Source organism: Oncorhynchus mykiss, chromosome 10 (assembly GCF_057628025.1).
Source record: "Oncorhynchus mykiss isolate SJ-2025 chromosome 10, ASM5762802v1, whole genome shotgun sequence".
NCBI classification, from domain to species: Eukaryota; Metazoa; Chordata; class Actinopteri; order Salmoniformes; family Salmonidae; genus Oncorhynchus; species Oncorhynchus mykiss.
The window spans coordinates 26058759-26080776 of NC_143031.1; the positions used below are offsets into that span (position 1 = coordinate 26058759).

The window sequence follows — 22018 nt, forward strand, 5'->3', positions numbered from 1 at the left end:
GGGACGAGAGAGAGCTATGAGAAAATTAACTTTGATCAGTCAGGGAAATAAAGGTGCTGAAAACAAATTGTCTCCCTATTTAAAGAGAACAAGCTATGAAGGAAAAGTTTTGGGTCCGGTACAGCCAACTAGTGAACAAAATAATATTGCGATATTGTCAATACGATACAATATATTGTCAAATAATATCCCGATATGTAACTGTTTCGATCTCCCCCCCCCCCCCATCACTAATATCTTAAATTCATCTGAAAGCCATGCTTCACTATTCTGCAATTACATTTCCTTACTAGGCAACTGTTTTTCTATGCACCTTTGTGAGGTAAGTCCATAGAACTAGAATTAAGATTCTAATTCCATGTGCAAGTCTTTCCATGAGAAAGTGATGTAATTTCCTGTGTATGTATTTTGTGTGAACAGGCAGGAGCATGTGGACCTCCTGTTGTAGCTGGTTTTGTTTAGAACCCACCGCCACAGTGGAAGAAAACGTCAGCTCCTGGCGCCAGGCCTACACAAACTCGGGCTACAGCCAATCCCTGACCTCTCCCGAACATATGTGCAAGGCCTGCGGAGGCCAATTTGACACCATCGCTAGGAAGGTAAGAGGCACTTGGTAATACCTTGATACATATTGTAAAGGAGGACTGGCTGGTCAGCTCTCATCTGAAATTTGGGTAACAGAGTGTGACTTGAAAGTCTGGAACAGCATAGACCCAAGAGGATTTGATGCAGATGAGCTGCTACAGACTCCAAAGTAACAGATTTGATTGTCAACAGAGTTACTAGAATTTAGACTTCTGTGATTCACTACAATTCTTAGATTCACTATGTCGGTAAGTAATTAATTAGTAGCTGACAGTAACTGACCCTGTACTAGTCAGTCTTAAACACAGAGATGCTCATGTTCTGGAAAATCCTAAATAGTAGGCTACACCTCTAGAATAGTGACTATTTTTTAGAAGGCTGTTTAAATCACTAGCAAATGTAGGTCAGTTATTTCTCCAACAGGCCTTGCCCTCCTGACATGTTTGCCTGCCAGTTGCCACACACAATCTCACCTGCAAAGTAAACAGCAAATTGCATTTTATATGAGTTATTACTGAACGTGCATGGAAGTAAGATCTTATCATCTTTTCTATAAATGTGCCAACAGCTGTTGGCCAGAGGTTAGTTATTTCTGTGAGAAAAGTTGAAGTTTTTGTACAGTATGGCTATTGATTCAACTACTTAACTACCCATCAATAAGGTTCTAGTCTAGAGCTCAGGTAGCCTGCACATTCCACACGCACTGTTATTCTTTCACACCCCTTACTGTGACCGTTCATTCCTTGGTAAGAGTTTCACCCTCACTGTGTCCTGTCCTCCTCTCTCATTAACCCAGCATGTCTGCGTGGACTGCAAGAAGAACTTCTGCGGCCACTGCTCTGTGCAGCTGGAGCCGCCACGCCCGCGCCTCTGCCACACATGTCAGCACTTTCACGGAACCCTATTCGACCGCTCCCAGTTGATGCGACTCAAGGTGTGCCGCTGCTCTTTTTTAATTTATTTTAATTGTATTTTTTATTTTACCCCTTTTTCTCCCCAATTTCGTGGTATCCAATTGTTTAGTGGCTACTATCTTGTCTCATCGCTACAACTCCCGTACTGGCTCGGGAGAGACGAAGGTTGAAAGTCATGCGTCCTCCGATACACAACCCAACCAAGCCGCACTGCTTCTTAACACAGCGCCCTCCAACCCGGAAGCCAGCCGCACCAATGTGTCGGAGGAAACACCGTGCATCTGGCAACCTTGGTTAGCGCGCACTGTGCCCGGCCCGCCACAGGAGTCGCTGGTGCGCGATGAGACAAGGATTTCCCTACCGGCCAAGCCCTCCCTAACCCGGACGACGCTAGGCCAATTGTGCGTCGCCCCATGGACCTCCCGGTCGCGGCCGGTTACGACAGAGCCTGGGCGCGAACCCAGAATCTCTGCTGGCGCTGCAGTACAGCGCCCTCAACCACTGCGCCACCCGGGAGGCCCGCTGCTCTTTTTTTTTAAACAGTTGATGCAAATAAACAAGGACAAATGCATTAGGTTAAGTTACATGTCTAACTATATACACTGCTCAAAAAAAGAAAGGGAACACTTAAACAACACAATGTAACTCCAAGTCAATCACACTTCTGTGAAATCAAACTGTCCACTTAGGAAGCAACACTGATTGACAATACATTTCACATGCTGTTGTGCAAATGGCAGACAAAAGGTGGAAATTATAGGCAATTAGCAAGACACCCCCAATAAAGGAGTGGTTCTTCAGGTGGTGACCACAGACCACTTCTCAGTTTCCTGGCTGATGTTTTGGTCACTTTTGAATGATGGCGGTGCTTTCACTCTAGTGGTAGCATGAGACGGAGTCTACAACCCACACAAGTGGCTCAGGTAGTGCAGCTCATCCAGGATGGCACATCAATGCGAGCCGTGGCAAGAAGGTTTTGCTGTGTCTGTCAGTGTAGTGTCCAGAGCATGGAGGCGCTACCAGGAGACAGGCCAGTACATCAGGAGACGTGGAGGAGGCCGTAGGAGGGCAACAACCCAGCAGCAGGACCGCTACCTCCGCCTTTGTGCAAGGAGGAGCAGGAGGAGCACTGCCAGAGCCCTGCAAAATGACCTCCAGCAGGCCACAAATGTGTCTGCTCAAACGGTCAGAAACAGACTCCATGAGGGTGGTATGAGGGCCCGACGTCCACAGGTGGGGGTTGTGCTTACAGCCCAACACAGTGCAGGACGTTTGGCATTTGCCAGAGAACACCAAGATTGGCAAATTCGCCATTGGCACCCTGTGCTCTTCACAGATGAAAGCAGGTTCACACTGAGCATGTGACAGATGTGACAGAGTCTGGAGACGCCGTGGAGAACGTTCTGCTGCCTGCAACATCCTCCAGCATGACCGGTTTGGCGGTGGGTCAGTCATGGTGTGGGGTGGCATTTCTTTGGGGGGCCGCACAGCCCTCCATGTGCTCGCCAGAGGTAGCCTGACTGCCATTAGGTACCGAGATGAGATCCTCAGACCCCTTGTGAGACCATATGCTGGTGCGGTTGGCCCTGGGTTCCTCCTAATGCAAGACAATGCTAGACCTCATGTGGCTGGAGTGTGTCAGCAGTTCCTGCAAGAGGAAGGCATTGATGCTATGGACTGGCCCGCCCGTTCCCCAGACCTGAATCCAATTGAGCACATCTGGGACATCATGTCTCGCTCCATCCACCAACGCCACGTTAAACCACAGACTGTCCAGGAGTTGGCAGATGCTTTAGTCCAGGTCTGGGAGGAGATCCCTCAGGAGACCATCCGCCACCTCATCAGGAGCATGCCCAGGCGTTGTAGGGAGGTCATACAGGCACGTGGAGGCCACACACACTACTGAGCCTCATTTTGACTTGTTTTAAGGACATCAAAGTTGGATCAGCCTGTAGTGTGGTTTTCCACTTTAATTTTGAGTGTCACTCCAAATCCAGACCTCCATGGGTTGATAAATTTAATTTCCATTGATCATTTTTGTGTGATTTTGTTGTCAGCACATTCAACTATGTAAAGAAAAAAGTATTTAATAAGAATATTTCATTCATTCAGATCTAGGATGTGTTATTTTAGTGTTCCCTTTATTTTTTTGAGTAGTGTATATTGTAGCTAAGTCAAGTGAAAGCTAAAGCAATAACACTTTTCATTCTGTTATTCGTATATCTGTGTAATAACACTAATTACATTAGTTAGACATTGTATTAAGATGTCAAGAGGACATGTTTTAGTAACTGCATTATAGGTGTATAGTAATGTAGTTGAGTTTTTTTTGTAATTACACAGACGAATAGGGAATATCTAAATAGTGTTAGATGGAATTCAACAATAACCCCAAAAACTAGGTGCGGGAGCTGCGCGACTACCTCCACCTGCACGAGGTGCCCACCCAGACGTGCCGGGAAAAGGAGGAGCTGGTTGAGCTGGTCTTGGGCCAGCAGACCCCTAGCACCAGCAGTGAGACCGTGTCCTCCCAGCCCAGGGCTCACAACAACGTCCCTTCCCCAGACACACCATCCCCTCCCCAGACACAGGGCCCTATCAGCCCTGACACATTGAGCCCAGAGCAGCCAGAACAATCAGCCCCCGAGGCAGAGCCAGAGTCAGAGCAGATATCTGATGAGGAGGATGATGAAGAGGAGGACGAAGGTGAAGAGGTAACTGCTAAGTTTAAGGTTTTGGGATTGATTAATCAGTAGCTGTTAGATACATGGATACCTATCACTACCAAGGGGATAATCAATGTCAGACAGCAGCAGAGACGGACTCAAAGACCAGACAAAATACACGTAGACCAGACAAAATCAAATTCATAAAGGTTGTTGTTTTTTGTTTAGCAAACCACTGTTGTTGACAAAGACGAGACAAAATACACACTGGCCAGACCAAAAATACAGACCAGACAAAATATACATTATTATTTTTACCCACCTCCATGATTGTCCTGTTGCTGCAGTCATCAGACAACGAGGAGACCCTGATCCCCGGCCGGAGGGCCTCTCTGTCTGACCTGAGCTGCGTTGAGGACATTGAGGGCCTGAGCGTGCGCCAGCTGAAAGAGATCTTGGCCCGCAACTTTGTCAACTACAAGGGCTGCTGCGAGAAGTGGGAGCTGATGGAGAGGGTCACCCGCCTCTACAACAACCAGAAGGACCTCCAGAACCAAGGTGAGCATTTCCAGTGTGTGGTCCTGTTAGGCTACGTTGGTAATAGCGTGGCGCTAGCAATCCCAGGGAAGTGAGTGCGATTTCCGCTGGGGTCACATATGAAAATGTATGCACTCACTGTAGACTACTCCAAATGTCTGCTAAATGGCATATATTATATCTGGGGATGACTGGTGTGGAATTTTAGCCCGTAAAAAAAAAAAAATATATATATATATATATATATATATATATATATATATATAGTTCAATTCTTTTTTTCATTTTTCCAGTTTCAAATACAACAAGTAAAGGTAAGGGTATTGTATCAAGTTCTAAAGACAAGAGAAGCATGATCAAAAGCATTTTGAGAAGTACTTGAAGATCACCTAAATCATCCACTAATCCAAATGGAAATATTTGTTCCCACTGCTTAAATGTATCCTTTTATGGGCAACCTGCCAAATGTGAAACAATGAAAGATGACCCAAGTAGTTATTTAGAATACACTTAATAGAGACCTCTCTTCTCTCCTCTTTCCCCTGTTGTTGTACCATAGACCCTGCGGCTCCCAAGAGCCAGGAGGAGAACCTCTGTCGGATCTGCATGGACTCTCCCATTGACTGTGTTCTGCTGGAGTGCGGCCACATGGTCACCTGCAGCAAGTGCGGCAAACGCATGAGCGAGTGCCCCATCTGTAGGCAGTACGTGGTACGGGCGGTGCATGTCTTCAGGTCCTGATGCATTGCCACAGGGAGGGACACAATGGACAAAATGGCATTGCTGCCACCACTGCTCAGTGACAGCATAGCTTACAAGAATACACTATATAAATGTGCACACTCACTCATTCAAACGGTCTTCTTCATACTGGTGTTCCAGAGAAATAACCTGACACCACTTTTCTGGGTTCTCAGTTTTTCTACTCCACCTGAACCTATTGTTTCTGATCTTTCAGCGTCTTACAAGAACTCAAGATTTCAGTACAATAACTTTGTTATTCAACTAGTTTTACTCTGTTGTTCATATCAATAGCAAAACAGAGCGAGTGGCCAGAATGGTGCTATTTGACCAATGGTGAACAACACTCAGGGCCCCATTTTGACAAGGCGAATAAGCGGCGGTAATGTAAGAGACCAAAATTTGGAAAACCTCAAAACAGTTTATTTCCAACCTTATCGCCTCAAGCAAGGCTTGGAAAAAGCAGGCTTGGATATGACGGTGTGGATATTTAATGCAGGCAATGCAGTAGTTGTGTAATTGGTGCAATAAGTGGCGCACAGAATATATGAAGTGCTAAGGTCTGTTTTGCGTCCTTCAAATGGCACTCTCTGACTTCAGTAGCTGCAACCCAGCTGATCTGTTAATTGGTTTTGTGGTCCAGAGCTATCTTTAGGTTGCAGTGCACTTGCTAAGCATAGAACCCAGGCCTTATTTGTCTTATTGACGATCCTTCAGACACAGATATGTGTGGTGGTTGAACATAGCATCCTAGGAGTGGAAACAGCCCTTTAAATGCAATTGTCTGCATGTAGCTCACCGAAAGTACTTGAGGGTCAAGGAGGCATACGGCTTGGGTTCATTTGCCCGTTTATGGTCAAAATACCCTTTAACTTGTAGATATTTTATCAAAACTGGAAAAGAACACACATTGACTTGACAGTTAATATACAGTTCTGTAAATGAGCCACAATGGGTACATTTTCTGAAATGTAAACCATGCACAGTACGGTAGATATGCATTTATACAAATTCTCTGGATGTTGTCAATTGTTTGCTGCTGTTTGAGGTTGGTTCTGTGACCTTACCCCAAATTAGATTTGAGGTAAATAAATAGAGCTGACCTCGTTTGGCAGCATGTCTACATTCTAAGGCTCTCACCATCCCCCTCTTATCAGCAAGTGCCCCAGAATGGAATGCTCATTGACTATGCAGTGCACTGAATGCACTCGTTTCCTAATGACAAGTTGATGTATTATGTTAACTTCTAGTTTATCAAAACATACGTTTTCTGAAAATGTACTTTTGTTTGTGTTGAGTGTTTTTTAGGAGGGGTTCATTCTATTCCAACTAGGCAATTCAGTAAATTTATTGAGATTTAAATTTTTTAATTAGGGGCAATTTTCGGTAATGTTAATTGGAATGCATTTGTCCAATTTCCTGTAATTGAAATGGTTTGCCAGCCCTCTCTGCAACTAACATTTATGGAACATGTTGTTTTAAAATCATAGAGAAAACTAACGGTTCACTTTTAAATGGTCTTTCTACTGTACATCTTGTTTTATAGGTAATGAATGTACCATAAAACTGCTCATATATAAGGAAAATGCACTTAAACTAATTAATGTCTGTTTTAGTGAATTCAAATCCGCTGGGATAGACTCTGTTCATCCCAGATACCCAGTCTGTCTGAAATGAATGTACTGGTTTTAAGTTGTTTAGCTACAATAACAAAACCATTTCTTACTGTGACTGCCAATATCGCAAATAGATTTTTACACCAGTCTGTTTGATATGCCTGTTGTCAATAACTATTATAATATCATGCAACAATATTAACAATCTCACGTCATTTGCAGAGAGCAGGTGAAATAATATGTCAGTGTCATGAGACAACTGGATCTATTTTTTTTTTTTTTTACAAACTTCTCGTTTTTATCCTGCATATCAGTTTATACAAGCCAGGTTGTCAGTCAACTCACTCCTTTCTGAGGAGTGTTTTCTGCACAAATTATAACATACAGTGCCTTGCAAAAGTATTCATCCCCCTTGGCGTTTTTCCTATTTTGTTGCATTACACCCTGGAATTGAAATTGATTTTTATTTGGATTTCATGTAATGGACATACACAAAATAGTCCAAATTGGTCAAGTGAAATGGAAAAAAAGAACTTGTTTGAAAAATAAAACTGATAAAAATGGGAAAGTGGTGGTGCATGCAGTTGAAGTTTACATACACCTATGTTGGAGTCAACTCGTTTTACAACCACTCCACAAATGTTTTGTTAACAAACTATAGTTTTGGCAAGTCAGTTAGGACATCTACTTTGCATGACACAATTCATTTTTCCAACAATTGTTTACAGACAGATTATTTCACTTATAATTCACAGTATCACAATTGCAGTGGGTCAGAAGTGCCTTTAAACAGCTTGGAAAATTCCAGAAAAGGATGTCATGGCTTCAGAAGCTTCTGATAGGCTAATTTACATCATTTGAGTCAATTAGAGGTGTACCTGTGGATGTATTTCAAGGCCTACCTTCATACTCGGTGCCTCTGCTTGACATCATGGGAAAATCAAAAGAAATCAGCCAAGACCTCAGAAATAAAATTGTAGACCTCCACAAGTCTGGTTCATCCTTGGGAGCAATTTCCAAATGCCTGAAGGTACCACGTTCATCTGTACAAACAATAGTACGCAATTATTAACACCATGGGACCATGTAGCCGCCATACCGCTCGGGAAGGAGACGAGTTCTGTCTCCTAGAGATTAATGTACTTTGGTGCGAAAAGTGCAAATCATTCCCAGAATAATAACAATATCAAAGGACCTTGTGAAGATGCTGGAGGAAACGGGTACAAAAGTACCTATATCCACAGTAAAACGAGTCTTATATCGACATAACCTGAAAGGCTGCTCAGCAAGAAAGGAGCCACTGCTCCAAAACCGCCATAAAAAAGCCAGACTACGGTTTGCAACTGCACATGGGGACGAAGATCGTACTTTTGGAGAAATGTCCTCTGGTCTGATGAAAAAAAAAATAGAATTGTTTAGCCATAATGACCATTATTATGTTTGGAGGAAAAAGGGGGAGGCTTGCAAGCCAAAGAACACTTCACAAAATAGATGGCATCCTATGGAAGGATATATTGAAGCAACATCTCAAGCCACCAGGAAGTTAAAGCTTGGTGGCAAATGGGTCTTACAAATGGACAATGACACCAAGCATACTTCCAAAGTTGTGGCAAAATGGCTTAAGGACAAGAAAGTCAAGGTATTGGAGTGGCCATCACAAAGCACTGACCTCAATCCTATAGAAAATGTGTGGGCAGAACTGAAAAGGCGTGTGCGAGCAAGGAGGCCTACAAACCTGACTCAGTTATAGCAGCCCTGTCAGAGGGAATGGGCCAAAATTCACCCACCTTATTGTGGGAAGCTTGTGGAAGGCTACCCGAAACGTTTGACCCAAGTTAAACAAGTTAAAGGCAATGCTACCAAATACTAATTGAGTGTATGTAAACTTCTGACCCACTGGGAATGTGATGAAAGAAATAAAAGCTGAAATAAATAATTCTCTCTACTATTATTCTGACATTTCACATTCTTAAAATAAAGTGGTGATCCTAACTGACTTAAGACTTATTTTTACTAGGATTAAATGTCAGGAATTGTGAAAAACTGAGTTTAAATGTATTTGGCTAAGGTGTATGTAAACTTCCGACTTCCAACTGTATGTATTCACCCCCTTTGCTATGAAGACCCTAAATAAGATCTGGTGCAACCAATTCCCTTCAGAAGTCACATAATTAGATAAATAAAGTCCATCCATGTGCAATCTAAGTGTCACGTGATCTGTCACCTGATCTCAGTACATATACACCTGTTCTGAAGGGCCCCAGAGTCTACAATGCCACTAAGCAAGTGACGCCACCAAGCAAGTGGCACCATGAAGACTAAGGAGCTCTCCAAACAAGTCAGGGACAAAATTGTGGAGAAGTACAGATTTGGGTTTAAAAAAATATCAGGGGCCTCCCGGGCGGCGCAGTGGTTAAGGGCGCTGTCCTGCAGCGGCAGCTGTGCCACCAGAGACTCTGGGTTTGCGCCCAGGCTCTGTCGTAACGATGCACAATTGGCCTAGCGTTGTCCGGGTTAGGGGGGGTTTGGCCGGCAGGGATATCCTTGTCTCAACGCGCACCAGCGACTCCTGTGGCGGGCCGGGCGCAGTGCGCACTAACCAAGGTTGCCAGGTGCACGGTGTTTTCTGGCTTCCGGGTTGGATGCGCACTGTGTTAAGCAGTGCGGCTTGGTTTGGTTGTGTATCGGGGGACACATGACTTTCAACCTTCGTCTCTCCCGAGCCCGTACGGGAGTTGTAGCGATGAGACAAGATAGTAGCTACTAAACAATTGGATACCACGAAATTGGGGAGAAAAAGGGCTAAAATAAAATAAAAAAAAATAAAAAATTAGAACCTTTGAACATCCCACAGAGCACCATTAAATCCATTATTTAAAAAATTCAAGAATATGGCACCACAATAAATCTTCCAAGAGAGGGCTGTCCACCAAAACTCACAGATCAGGCAAAAGGGGGGCATTAATCAGAGAGGCAACAAAGAGGCCGAAGTTAACCCTGAAGGAGCTGTGAGGCTTCTCAGCGGATGGATGGATGATGGATGGCGCTAAACACAGGAACATTTTTGAGGGAAACCTGTTTCAGTCTTCCAGAGATTTGAGACTTCCAGCAGAACAATGACCCTAAGCATACTGCTAAAGCAGCACTCGAGTGGTTTCAGGGGAAAGATTTAAATGTCTTGGATGGCCTAGTCAAAGCCCAGACCTCAATCCAATTGATATTCTTGGTATGATTTAAAGATTGCTGTACACCAGCGGAACCCATCCAACTCGAAGGAGCTGGAGCAGTTTTGGTGTGAAGAATGGGCAAAAATCCCAGTGGCTAGATGTACCAAGCTTATAGAGACATACCCCAAGAGACTTGCAGTTGAAAAAGGTGGCTCTACAAAGTATTGACTTTGGGCGGGGTGTATAGATATGCATGCTCAATTGTTCTGTTATTCTGTTTTATTTCTTGTTTGTTTCACAATAAAAAATATTTTGCATCTTCAAAGTGATAGGCATGTTGTGTAAATCAAATGATACAACCCCCCCAAAAAATATATTTTAATTCCAGTTTGTAAGGCAACAAAATAGGGAAAATGCCAAGGGGGTGAATACTTTTGCAAGCCACTGTAATATGTGTGCATACATTTAGTTAAACCCAACCCAATATCTAAACATTCCAAACAACATAATTTACCCTTACAGAACACTCTTCAACAAAGAAAGCTCATATTTGCCACATACAGTATAGCCTGGCACACAATGTAGTACTGCTGCTGCTTGAGTACAAGATTTACTTGCAAGGTCTGTTGATATATCCCCTTAACAGTATATCAAATGTGTGACAGACTACTAATTACAGTATTTCAAGCAAAGCCTTCGATATAATGCCTTCTTTCTGATGCGATTGCAATGTGAACTTGAACTTTGGCCTCAAAAGGCATAAAATATAACCTTATTGTAATGCATGTATGTTGGTGTCCCTATTCTGCCCAGAGAGTCTTATAGTTATTGCTTTCTGAGGACCTACACTCTTAGAAAAAGGTACTATCTAGAACCTAAAAGGGTTCTTCGGCTGACCCCATAGGATAACCCTTGTTGGTTCCAGGTAGAACCCTTTTGGTTCCAAGTAGAAACGTTTTGTGTTCCATGTAGAACCCTTTCCACAGAGGGTTCTACATGGAACAAAAAATGGTTCTACCTGGAACCAAAAAGGATTTTACCTCGAACCAAAAAGGGTTTTCCTATGGGGATAGTCAAAGAACCCCTTTGGATCCCTTTTTCTACGAGTGTAGATATCTATGTGAAATTGTGATGGGTGACTTTAAAATGTAGGTATTTTTGAAGACAAATCAATGTACTATTCTTAAATGATAGACGTATTTTGAAGACTATCAGACTAAAATTATTGTATATTTGATGCTCTAACAGTCAACATTTTTGCAAATGTCTTGCTATGGAGTGTTGTGCTAAAAGCTTAACACCCCCACCAGTAAATAGATTAGAACAGGTAAATTAGTCTGCACTAACCCACCCTGGGGGAAAAATATTAATTATTAGCATATGAAGTAAAACTTTGATGGAAGACTGCTCTGGCAAAAGTCTGTTTGAAAACACTTGGAATGACTCGTATACAGTATAACCGTGTTGTCACGCCCTGACCATAGAGAGCCTTTTTATTCTCTATGTTGGTTAGGTCAGGGTGTAACTAGAGTGGGTTATCTAGGTTATTATATATCTATGTTGGCCTGGTATGGTTCCCAATCAGAGGCAGCTGTTTATCATTGTCTCTGATTGGGGATCATATTTAGGAAGCCTTTTTCCACTGGGCTTTTGTGAGATCTTGTTTGTGTGTAGTTGCCAGTGTCCACTGCATTTGACTTCACGGTTCGGTTCTAAATGGTTTTGGTGAGTTTCTTTAATTAAACATGTGGAACTCTATGCATGCTGCGCCTTGGTCCGTTAATTCTACGACTGTGACACGTATGTGTGAAATTCTTTGTTTGTGTTTGGTATACGCTGAGGATTTAACTTTATCTTAAACTGAAATTGTATAAAATAGTCCCATGCCACAGTATAATTTTAAATGTTTGAGTGTGTTGTACATTTGTCAAATTACTAGCATGGACTATTGCCTTTTGTAGTTCAAACATTTAAAAAATGTGTTCAGTGGTATTGGCTTAATGCTGGATCAGTTCTTACAACTACAATGGAAGCTAATAGCATTTTTCAGAAACATTTTTGAAAATGTATTATGCTATTGATTTTCTTGTGCACATGTGGTGTTTATATTTTTATCAATATAAAAATGTCAAAGAACTCCAACAGACTTACGCCTACTGTACACATTTAGTTTGTATCTATGTCCATAGACTTATGCCAATGAAAAATAAGAATTGTGCAGAAGGGGAAATGGTATGTATTTTTTTTTAGGTTAACCATTAGTGGATTTCCAGTGTTGATTGAATAATGTCAAAAGGTCAGTGCACCTCACGTGGTGTACTGTGTGTGACCTAATGACCATACCTGAGTTCAATACGAAAACACCCAATGCAGCCACAGTTTCTAAAGGTTCAATTAAACGGGAACGGTGCTGTTCTGAAGGACCACTTTGGTTGGGTTGTGGGTTCTAAAATGCACCGCTGCCCTTTAAAACGTCGCTCATCGCTAAAAGGACACACCCGCCAAACGTAGAGAACGTACCTCAAAGTATTGTAACGACCTTAGAGTATGTTCAAGAACGTTGAACGTTTTGGGGAAACGTGCAAAAGTCGTAACGCAAATGTTCGATTGAACTGAACGCACCCCTGGCTACGTTCGCCGCGGGAAATCTGTTAATGCAAGCTAACTAGTGTAAGGAAGTGCTATTTCTTATGCAGGTGACCAGCCTACTGCTATTACATTGCTATAACTGAGACAACGTATTTTCACAGTAAAACATGTTAGGTCCCATACAGGATAGCTCCCACACCCACACACACAGCACACACACATTACACACACTAACTGCCGAGGACACACAGATAAGACATACACCCACACATTGGGAGGAAGAGACAGCCTTGACTTGCAGAAACCAGCGCACACACCTAATCTCCTTTCTAGCCGAACATTGTGTGACTGAGGACAGCGCACACACCTAATCTCCTTTTTAGCTGAACATTGTGTGACAAAGAACAAGACTCAGAGGGATGACGGACGGCCCAACAGGGCCAATCCAAGAAGACTACACCTCAGCCTGAACCAACCCGAAGACCCGATCTTCTAGAATCAACCTACTTTCTGTTCTGTATATGAGACATGTGCACTCTGTTATCTGCGCTCTTTTCTGCTGGTTCCTTAAGAACCGAATGAAATGGGCCCGTATACGTTGTACCAGATATCTTTACTCATAATTAAACTGTCACTTGTCATACAATAGACCACCTTGTCTGAATCGATCCTTGACCGGCTCACCCTCCTACATATCCCATTATTAACAGAAACTTGGTAGCAGAGGATGGTTTACTAACGACCCAGTCCAGAGTGGTTGATGTGGGTGTGAGGGGGCGAGTTGGTGAAAGGACGGTTCCCGGAGGACAGGTGAAAACCATTCGGGGGTGGACAACAATTCTGCTCAACTCGGGAAACTGATCTCTGGTCGACCACAAAATAAGGTAAGCAAAACCTGTTTTATCAAACTTTGCATATTGTCGAATAGTCATACCAAATTACGATCAGTAGTACCGAGTGTGGGTAAGAATTTTTGTGTAAATTTTACGTAAATAATGGACTTGAAATTGACAGTGAAGTAAACATATGTGGTAATTAGAATATCCCGATAGTCCGGCATGAGAACGGTCCGGTGGCAGACACCGGTAAGGGATGAGTAGTAGTTAGAATATTCTGATAGTCCGGCATGAGAACGGTCCGGTGGCAGACACCGGTAAGGGATATTTAGTAGTAGACCTAATATTAATAGAATATTCTGATAGTCCGGCTGTGAACGGTCTGGTGGCAGACACCAGTAAGGAATAAATAATATAGTCTAGGATAGATTTTCACCGATAGTCCGGCTAGTGACCGGTCCAGCTGTGTCTGGTAAGGTGGTCTATTATTGAGTATTGATGTGACCAGGATTATATTCTATGTATAAGTGATATTCGTTCGGGCGTCTGAAAAAGGGCGTGATCAGTTTTATCATTAACATCTGAGTATGATTCGATCATTCATCTGCAAAAGATAAATCCAATTAGTGTTTTAGATAGAACCAATAGCCGGTAGTGTCCGGTGAGGTTAAAATCCAATAGCTGGTAGTGTCCGGTGAGGTGTCTACAATAGATTAATGTATGATTAAGATATGTTGGACTGAAAAGTCCGCTTTGTGTTGTGGCCAGAATGAATGTGATAAATGTACTAATGTGTGATGTCATAGAATAAGATGTTCTAATTGAACAATTGTGTTTAAAACTATGTCCATGTAATAATATTTGTGTGTTGACTATAGACTAAATGTAAACGGCGTTTCACAAGTCCCTGATATTATTACCAATATTTAAAATTATTGTGAGAAAAGTATTTCCTAAAAAAAAAAAAAAAAAATCTCTATTATCCAAATTGTTAAAACATAGTTTATGTTGATAATCATTTCCTGAATTAGGGGCTCGTGTTTAATCATTAAAACATTATTGTTTAAAATTCTGGATATATGACGGAGAGGCTCTGAGTTAAGACAGAGTACGAGTAATAGTGTCTCCTAAGAATACATCACTGGCACGAGCCAGTGACGGGCTAAGTATATCCAAAGAGTGTACAAAATATTTCTAAAAAAAAACACGTCAAATCAGCACCTAAGACAGGTGGAGGAGAGGTTTGGCATTACACACAAGTTTGGCTCTGTGTATAGGCCGCAATCGCAGGGCCTTGTGGAACGCTGTAATCAAAATCTGAAAGCTAAAATAGCTAAAGTATGTGCAGGAACCAAATTGACCTGGGTGGAAGCCCTGCCCCTGGCACTGATGGCCATGAGGTCCTCACCAGGTGCAGGGACACATCTTTCACCCCATGAAATAATGACAGGTAGAGTAATGCCAGGGCCACCAAGAGAGGGAGGTCATATGCCCCCTCTTGATGTGCACCAAATAGGGATGTCTGACTATGTGAAGAAATTGACGGAATTGTCTGCAGCTCTCTCCAAACAGATACACCGTGTCGCAGAGAGGGAGCTGACTGACGTCCCGGAACAACCAAGGGTAAAAGTTGGGGACTGGGTAAGGATCAAGGTCCACAAGAGAAAGTGGGCTGATCCCAGGTGGACTGGACCGTACGAAGTGAAGGAGGTTACTTCACACTCAGTCCAGGTCAAAGGTAAATTAGGCGCACCTTGGCACCACCTGACACATTGTACACCAGCCCCAACCCCTGCCAGAACTCTGGCTGAAGTAAGAAGTGATTTACTCACATCCAATTCGAATTCAAATTCTGACATCCCTCCCGTCTGATCATGTGGAGGAGACTCCCATCCTCAGATGATAGGGACACTAGAGTAGCACCATGGGCTAGAAGGGCTAGGAGACCATGGGAAAGACTGGGTTGTTCTGGCCCATTGTTTGTCCTAATTATAGTCAATGTTGTTTTGACATTGGGAGTAATGATATGGGCAGCCCAGCGTATAATCACTGACCAGGAACAGACTACCCAGCTAAACATCACCAATGCTTCAATATTCTCGGATACGCATGTTCTGTCTAAACGTCAAGTTCAGAATAATGACTTTGAGTGTACTGCAGAATTGATTAGGTCAGCTACTCTGTGTATCCCGCCTAACGCTACTACCACTGTTATACTTACCTGGGGTGTTATTGGAAGCCCAGGTGGCGGTTATGGTACTCATGCAATCAGTTGGTCTAGATCAGTGTGGTACATGACAGAAGGGGGGTATAATAAATGGACGTGGAAGAATTTAGTGGCAGAGACTGGTCCTGACTGGTCTAGCTGGACAGTGCATCAGATGGCACTCCTGTGGCGGAGCAGGTTGACGTTAACTAAAGTTACAACTGGTTTGAAATTGGTAATCAAACACAGGGAAGGTGGTATGACTTATGACCTCCATTGTAACTTTCCTTTGTGGTCTGATCAGCCTCATTGGAAAGCCATTTGGATGGAGAATCTAGGGTAATTTGTAATACTGATATTAAGGTAATTTAATACAAAAAGGCAGTGAAATTTACATTATAGTGTCATTATATTTTCTCTGATGAACGTGGTGTGAAAATTTAGCTAGGATAAGTTTTATTTATGGTAGACTCATGTTAAGTATTTGGGACATATTTTGAGCAAACAGGGCAGGGAAGAAATTGAGATATTTGTGTTTGGTTTTAACACCTGTATATAGGGGGTGCCATTTGAATATTTAATTTGTGGTCATGGGTAATACGGTTTGTTTTTGTTTTTATTTTTTAAGGTAAATTAATTATAGTGGGGTTTAATTAACCTATATAAGGACTTTAGAAAGTGCCACCATAGACATGTTTTTCTAAAAAAAAAATCCATGAGTTTAGATAAAGCCAAACAGTGAGACATTTAGTTCAAATTTGGAAACATGAGAAAACGAGCTACAGACAGATAAGGGGAAAAGGCAGACAGAAGAGCCCTCCCCTGCACTGCAGAGACCTTGAAGGTTGGAGAGCAGAGAGGATAAGTTTTAAAAGGGAGCCAGGACGAGCAAAGATAACAGAATGTGTAGATAACAGTTACTGAGTGGAGACAAAAGGGAGAATTGGACATGTGGAAAATGAAAGGGGCGCTCCTACATGATAATGTCAGAACAGAAGGATAATATACTAATCTTACCTAAGTCATTATTTAGAGTAGGTAAGGTTGTTACCTGGGCAGAGCCAGGTATCAAAAGGGGGATGGGTAAATTGTGGTCTAGGATAGGATGGGGCCTATTGGATAAGAAACTAAATATATAATCAGATAAAACATATGAGAAACTGTTTGTTAACCAAGCCTGTATGTCCAGGATTTTATGCATTACAGGTGAACTACAGGTGAAGTCACTCAATCCAGTCCCAGAGGCTTGTTGGGGGGACCATACAAGGACTCCTGGTGACAGCTAGCTGAAAGAGCTACCCGGATTCATATCGCACGGGGGAGGGTAGGACACATGACACTGTCGAACAAAAAACAGTGTTCGAGAGGAGAACTGGAATTAACAGAATTCCGGGGGCCATCTCTCGAATGAAGTAACCCTCCCTGTCCTGTCACCCCTGTTTTTGTTCATAGAAGTGAAGATGTGTCTGGCTCTTGCTAGTGATGTGTTCTCTGGGAGAGGGTGGGGCTTTACAGGAGTGTCAGTGTACCTGTGTAATGGATGAGGGTGTCCATATGGGGATTACATGATAACCAACTTGGGACAATTCTAGGATTGGAGAAGAGGGTATTCTTATAGCATAGGGGATCCCACAAAGGTGGATAGGTTTTCCAACATATGGGGAAAACCTGGTAGCACTGTTGAACTTTGTAAAGGTGATGAAATCCTACTAACCATCAAAACTATTAAGCTCTCTGATGCAGGCACTTACACCCTCGGACTACAAAGGACCGGGACAGACACGATGGGTGTGTTTTCTATTAGGGAGCTGCCAAAACCAGAGGTCCCAGACGAACCAGGGCCAGACACACTCCTCTACCACCCCTGGACCGAACCTGCCACCTACCACCACTGTGTTAAAAAATCCTATTCAGGTAATTAATGTTAGAGACTACACAGCTATTGATCAATTAGGCACTGAGACTGGTTTTGATGGTAGGGACAATTTGTGGCTGTCTTATATGAGGTACACAGCTAAAACCCTGAGAAGAAAGGACTGCACTATTTGTAGTCATGCTAGACTTGTTCTGGCTACACACCCATTTGCTATAGGAGAAGGAGAGGGGTGGTTGTGTATTCTGAGAGGTTTTTACCAGGTTCAGCCCAATTCAACCCTCTGCTCCTCTTTGAGCCTTGTGTTTCCTACAGTACCTCCTCATCGGGCCCCTTGGGGTGTTAAGGCATATGGGGGCAATTACAGTTGCATCACGGGTACAGGTAGTGGCATGGACTATGGGAGATTGCCTGAAGCTGATTGCAGCAGTAACATAACCATTTATGCCACTTGGCCAGTTACAGGCCTAAACCAAACTAGTGGTCTGGCTGATGTGTGGTGGATATGTGGACCCAAAAGAGTACTGAGACCCATTCTTAGAGGAGACTGGCAAGGTACGTGTGCTCTGACCAGTTTGATAATTCCACTGACCATTGTTGATGTTACTTCTGAACAGCTGTTAGGTTCTGTATCCAGGGGACCTGAAAACATTCCATCCCATGGGAGACATATATGTAGTGCTCCATGGACAGAAGATGTAGTTGACATACACACTAACCTGTTGGGAGTGCCAGTGGGGGTTCCTCATGAGTTTCAGGCCTTGGGTAGGAATGATGGACTCTGGCACTTACTACCTATTATAGGTCCAGCCATAGTGGATGCTAGACGGACTGCATGGATCAGTTATATCTACTATAATCAACAGCGTTTTGTGAATTACCCCCGTGATGCACTCACTGGTCTGTCTGAACAGCTTGAGGCCACATCTAGGGTTGCCAGACAGTCTGCAAGATGTTCGGTGAACAATGTTGCACGTATATTCCTAATAACACCACTCCAGATGGTGGTATAGCTAAGGCCTTTAATGGGCTTGGTGCACTATCTGCTGAGATGAGGACCATGGCGGGGGTGGAGGAGTCTGGACTGTTCTTTTGGTTGGGAGCCTGGTTTGGTAAGTACACTGGTATGGTGGTTACTGGATTTCTGACCCTAATTCTTGTATTTTTATTATTGATGTGTTGTGCTGCTTGCATCATACCGTGTTTTAAGAAGTCTGTTACAGATGTGACTCTAACATGTTTAATCCCATTAATGACTACGGATAACCCCAGTTGTAATTGCTCTGCCTGGGATGCTGTCTATCCCATGACTAAATCTACTGCTAGGAAACCATTGTTTTCCAACAAGGTTGCCAGGGCACATTTCACCTGTGTCAAAATGACGGGAGGCGGTACTAATGTGGGACAGGTTCCTGGGAATTGGTGTCTGGATACAATCAACATTGTTGGGAGTTTCAGGCCAATATCCAGAGCAGATGTGAGGTGGTGGTGTGGCAACACTGTCCTGTTTGATAAATTACCCTCCAATACTACTGGAAGCTTGTTACACTTGTTACTCTCCTTTTGCCTGTTTCTATCTACCCTACAGAGGCTGGAGACCTCATCCTTAGGGTCCAGGGGGTGAACCCTGAATATTGGAGGGGACGTTCCAGGCGTGACACCACCCCATCTAGTGGTGATCCGACGTACATAGACGCCATTGGAGTCCCAAGGGGAGTTCCTGACGAGTACAAGTTGGTGGATCAGGTGGCAGCTGGGTTTGAGTCCTCCATTTGTTGGTGGTGCACTGTTAATAAAAATGTGGATAGAATACATTCCAGAATCGCATTGCAGTGGATATGCTACCGGCAGAGAAAGGTGGAGCTTGCACTATGTTTGGTGAACAGTGTTGTATTTTTATCCCTAATAACACTGCTAGTGATGGTAGCTTGACCGTAGCCCTAGAAGGTTTGAGGACTCTTAATGGTAAAATGAAATCTCATTCTGGGATTGATACCTCAATGTGGGACTCCTGGATGAGTGCCTTTGGTAAATATAAAACCCTGGTCTCCTCCATTTTGGTCTCCATTTCGGTGTTCGCGGCCATTTTGGTTCTCTGTGGATGCTGTTGCATTCCATGTATCCGTTCCCTCACCACTAGGGTTATCTCTAGAGCTATTGACCCTTCCCCCCTTTCCCAGATGTTTCCTCTGCTTGCTAATGACCTGCCCGAATTTGAGGATGAGGTTGAGAGTGCCTACTAGGTTTTGTTTTTCTTTTCATGAAATGCTATGACTGCTGAAATAAGGGATAATGAGTGACACCCTAGTGGGTGTCAAAAAGGGGGGCTTAAATTTCACATCATTTTCTTTTGTTCTGTTTTTCAATGAGCTGTTGTTCTCTTTTGACATGAGGGTTGCAAGTTCCTAGGTGGCTGGTAGCCAATCTAGTACATAGTGGGATCGAATGGAGAACATGAAGGTATTTTCAACTTTGTAATTGTTAGCCTAGTTTATGTCACATCTCTTAGGAGATGTGAAGAGAGGGAATCACAAAACTTTTCCTTCTGGGAAAAGTTTTCTTTTTGTGTCTGGATATAGTTAGGTTGTGTCACGTCTCTGGGGAGACGTGAAGAGAGGGATTTGTAAGGAAGTGCTATTTCTTATGCAGGTGACCAGCCTACTGCTATTACATTGCTATAACTGAGACAACGTATTTTCACAGTAAAACATGTTAGGTCCCATACAGGATAGCTCCCACACCCACACACACAGCACACACACATTACACACACTAACTGCCGAGGACACACAGATAAGACATACACCCACACATTGGGAGGAAGAGACAGCCTTGACTTGCAGAAACCAGCGCACACACCTAATCTCCTTTCTAGCCGAACATTGTGTGACTGAGGACAGCGCACACACCTAATCTCCTTTTTAGCTGAACATTGTGTGACAAAGAACAAGACTCAGAGGGATGACGGACGGCCCAACAGGGCCAATCCAAGAAGACTACACCTCAGCCTGAACCAACCCGAAGACCCGATCTTCTAGAATCAACCTACTTTCTGTTCTGTATATGAGACATGTGCACTCTGTTATCTGCGCTCTTTTCTGCTGGTTCCTTAAGAACCGAATGAAATGGGCCCGTATACGTTGTACCAGATATCTTTACTCATAATTAAACTGTCACTTGTCATACAATAGACCACCTTGTCTGAATCGATCCTTGACCGGCTCACCCTCCTACATATCCCATTATTAACACTAGCAACACACATTATTCATATAATTGTATATTGTAATGAAAGAGCAGGTTACACTACTCCCTCCTTTCAAAGAGCGCGTCCTCGCGCTAGCTTGCGACCCTACGTCTTACAGGAACGCGCTCACCGGTCAAGCACACGCACTGTCGTGGATGCAAGGTCCGATCACTTCTGAGACCAGTGTAATGAAACAGAAGGGAGCAAGTCTCGAACCCTCGACCTTCGAGCCCGAGGTCTGGCGCGCTATCAAATCAAATGTATTTATATAGCCCTTCACACATCAGCTGATATCTCAAAGTGCTGTACAGAAACCCAGCCTAAAACCCCAAACAGCAAGCACTGCAGGTGTAGAAGCACGGTGGCTAGGAAAAACTCCCTAGAAAGCCTGGTTCCTCTCTAGGTTTTGGCCTATGTGGGGTGGCCAGTCCTCTTCTGGCTGTGCCGGGTGGAGATTATAACCGAACATGGCCAAGATGTTCATAAATGACCAGCATGGTATAATAATGCAGAACAGTTGAAACTGGCGCAGCAGCACGGCCAGGTGGACTAGGGACAGCAAGGAGTCATGTCAGGTAGTTCTGAGGCATGGTCCTAGGGCTGAGGTCCTCCGAGAGAGAAAGAGAATTAGAGAGCACACTTAAATTCACACAGGACACCGAATAGGACAGGAAGTACTCCAGATATAACAAACTGACCCTAGCCCCCTGATACAAACTACTGCAGCATAAATACAGGAGGGGTCAGGAGACACTGTGGCCCCATCCGAGGACACCCCCGGACAGGGTCAAACAGGAAGGATAACCCCACCCACTTGGCCAAAGCACAGCCCCCACACCACTAGAGGGATATCTTCAACCACCAACTTCCCATCCTGAGACAAGGCTGAGTATAGCCCACAAAGATTTCCGCCACGGCACAACCCAAGGGGGAGGGCGCCAACCCAGACAAGACGATCACATCAGTGACTCAACCCACTCAGGTGACGCACCCCTCCCAGGGACGGTATGAGAGAGCCCCAGTGAGCCAGTGACTCAGCCC

The 22018-nt window shown here is 43.6% G+C and overlaps 1 protein-coding gene and 1 long non-coding RNA gene across 2 annotated transcripts in view; both read left to right on the forward strand.

Moving 5' to 3' along the window:
* LOC110533539 (E3 ubiquitin-protein ligase rififylin) overlaps positions 1-7627 on the forward strand; it is a 12003-nt gene extending 4376 nt beyond the window's left edge. The window contains exons 2-6 of the mRNA XM_021617864.3: positions 421-599; positions 1382-1519; positions 3902-4213; positions 4513-4723; positions 5262-7627. Of these exons, the coding sequence (XP_021473539.1) occupies positions 429-599; positions 1382-1519; positions 3902-4213; positions 4513-4723; positions 5262-5443 (1014 nt within the window). The 5' untranslated portion in view covers positions 421-428 and the 3' untranslated portion in view covers positions 5444-7627. The remainder of the gene's footprint in view (positions 1-420; positions 600-1381; positions 1520-3901; positions 4214-4512; positions 4724-5261) is intronic.
* Positions 7628-13349: 5722 nt separating this feature from the next.
* Positions 13350-20920, forward strand: LOC118943927 (uncharacterized). The gene is made up of 2 exons (XR_016483626.1): positions 13350-13699; positions 15210-20920. It is a non-coding gene; the product is annotated as an uncharacterized LOC118943927 (long non-coding RNA).
* Positions 20921-22018: the final 1098 nt, after the last annotated feature.